Source organism: Neltuma alba, unplaced genomic scaffold (genome assembly GCF_004799145.2).
Source record: "Neltuma alba isolate B1F8T4 unplaced genomic scaffold, ASM479914v2 tig00001210_pilon, whole genome shotgun sequence".
In the NCBI taxonomy this organism is placed as follows: domain Eukaryota; kingdom Viridiplantae; phylum Streptophyta; class Magnoliopsida; order Fabales; family Fabaceae; genus Neltuma; species Neltuma alba.
This window is the reverse complement of record NW_021632377.1, coordinates 36,838-39,380: the sequence shown is the minus strand read 5'-3', so window position 1 is coordinate 39,380 and position 2,543 is coordinate 36,838. Positions and strand designations below refer to the sequence as shown.

Here is a 2,543-nt window from a genome sequence, read left to right as displayed (position 1 = left end):
TATTTAGAACTAAATGCATTTTAGAAAAAATTCATCAATTATGCCTTACTAAATTGATATTTATATTTAGGAAAAAAATAAATCGAGAATTTGAGGATGGAGTACTCCCTCCATTTTTTAATGAGAAATAACTACCAAAATCACATGGTTCAAAATATTAGTTAAATCTAGCTAAAAATAAATAAATATATAAAATATATACATATTTTTTTCAATTACGTCATTATTTGTAAAGAGAGAAGTGAAAGATAATAAGTTAAAATTTATTGCAGCAAAATAATAAGTGAGATATACTTAATAGGGATAAAAGTGAAAATACCAGTTAAAATTCCAGACAAAGAAAATCTGTTCCTTATCTTTAGAGATAAATTAAAAGAGAGATTGTTTCGATACGGAGGGAGTAATAATTGCAAAACAATATCTACTCATAATAATGATAGGCAGCCGTTGATCCTTATCCAGATTTTTGGGCCACTCCCCTTCAATTGCGCTGCCTGTGTTTTCGTTATCAAGCGAGAAAGAAACGTCAGAAATCCCAGCGTAAGAAACATTATGGGACAGATATTCTAAACATATTCATTGGCATGTGTGTCTATATATACACACAAAAGAGATGGAGATTGAAGAAGTGCATATTGTGAGATATATATGTATAATATATCTTCGAAGGAGATGAAGGTAGGAAGAATGGTGCATTTATGGATGTTGCAAGTGATAGTTTTGAATCTGATAATCCTTGAAGCTTCCGAAGCAGTGGATCCCACTCAAGGATTCATCCCTGTTGCTGTGGACAGCTCTAATTTTCAGGTGCAAAAGCCCTACAATGTCCCTGTTAACCAGCGATATAGCTTCTCCAATGGAGTTCACAGGTTCCGGGTCTACTCCACAGACAAGCCTTTCAAATCCGGCAGCGGCACTCTACCTCGGACGGAGATCCGAATAACAGTAAGCTCCATCATCTCAATTTTATGTTTCCCCATAGCTTCTCTCTCCCTTTCTCTCTCTAGATGCACTTGCGTGTGTGTGTGTCTGTGTGTGACCAATCGGATACTTTTTCTGAGGTCGAAAATTTTTTGTTGAGGGAATCTTCTTGAATGTTAAAGAATTTGTGGGACACTTATCCTGTAAGAGATAGAGAGGGGGGAAAAGATATAACGGACAAAGAGAGATATTAATTAGTCAAAGTTTGGTAAAATGTGTTGTATCATGAATAAAACTGAGAGTATTACTTCTCCTGTTAATTTGTTTTTAGTATAAAAGCTACCCGGCTGATTTGGATCAATTCTCGGAGATAAATAGAGTGAGGTATTATATATTTAGAATCAAAATCAATTCTAACTAATTTTTATATTAAAAAAGGAAGGAATATATAGTTTTGTTTTTTTATCATTTTGTGATTAGTAAAGATATTTCAATAAAAATAATACCTATTTATTATAAATAAATAATTTAATTAATTTTTTAATTAAATTAAATAACTAGCTCTCATAATAAATATTAAAAATTATAAGTTGGGTAGGTAATTTAAAAAAAAATGAAAAATGTATAAAATGAATTGAAGTAACATATCCAGGGTCAAATCTAACCTCTGGAATCCCAACTAACTTTTATATTAGAAACTGAAAAGAATATATGGTTTTTTTTTGTGAATACTAAAGTAAAATACTTTTCAAAGTTGAAGGTATTTAAAAGGGGAAAATGACTGAAAACGGTATTAGTCAAAGGGTCATGATGTCTGACTGATGTGTTTGGCAAATCTGAAGGGACATGATTACACATCCGGGGTGTGGCAATTTGAAGGGCATGGTTACGTACCAAGTGGAACAACTGGGGTATGCATTATGCAAGTGTTTGGAGGAAGCCCTACCGCCACAACCCTTCAGCTTAGGGTTTATGATGGTTCTCTCACATCTTACAGATCCCCTGTCCTGCTTCGAAACATGTACAACAGATGGTTCAGACTCAACGTCATCCATGACGCGGCTGCCTCCAATGTTAAGGTTTATATCGACGGAGTTCTCAAATACAATGGAGCTGGTCGGGGACGGGCCAATCACTACTTCAAGTTTGGGGTTTATACACAGAATGATCCTTCCCATTACATGGAATCTCGTTGGAAGAATATAAAACTTTTCAGAAAGTAGAGTTCTCTTTTGGAATGCCTTGTCCTGATCATGATAAGAATAATAATGTCTCTCTTTCAATAAATAATAATAATAATTTGGATGGGCAATAATATATGACCAATCCAACTTCTTTACATTGATTTTAATCGGCAAATATATTTGACTTGTATGTTACAAGTTTGTGTGTTTGAATTTTGTTATCAGATCTCTCCTCATCAGTTATGTAGGTAATCAGTAATTATCTTAGTGAATGTTGGTCCCCTGAAATTCAACTCGTCACCTAAGTTTTCGTTTCCAGTAAAGAAAAAAAAAATTCCATAATAAAGTTAGGGATAAGATCGTGAGGGAAATGGTCAGAGAGACAGGGACAAATATAAATGTTTGATGAGTTTTATTGAATGTTCCTTCCTCTATACT

At 33.7% G+C, this 2,543-nt stretch overlaps 1 protein-coding gene across 1 annotated transcript; it reads left to right on the top strand.

Annotated features, from left to right (window-relative positions):
• The first annotated feature begins 323 nt into the window (after nt 1-323).
• Nucleotides 324-2,331, top strand: LOC114753346 (citrate-binding protein). Its single transcript, XM_028942039.1, has 2 exons — nt 324-945; nt 1,764-2,331. The coding sequence occupies exons 1-2, from the start codon at nt 649-651 to the stop codon at nt 2,142-2,144; spliced, it is 678 nt and encodes a 225-aa protein (XP_028797872.1). The 5' UTR covers nt 324-648; the 3' UTR covers nt 2,145-2,331.
• The last annotated feature ends 212 nt before the right edge of the window (nt 2,332-2,543 follow it).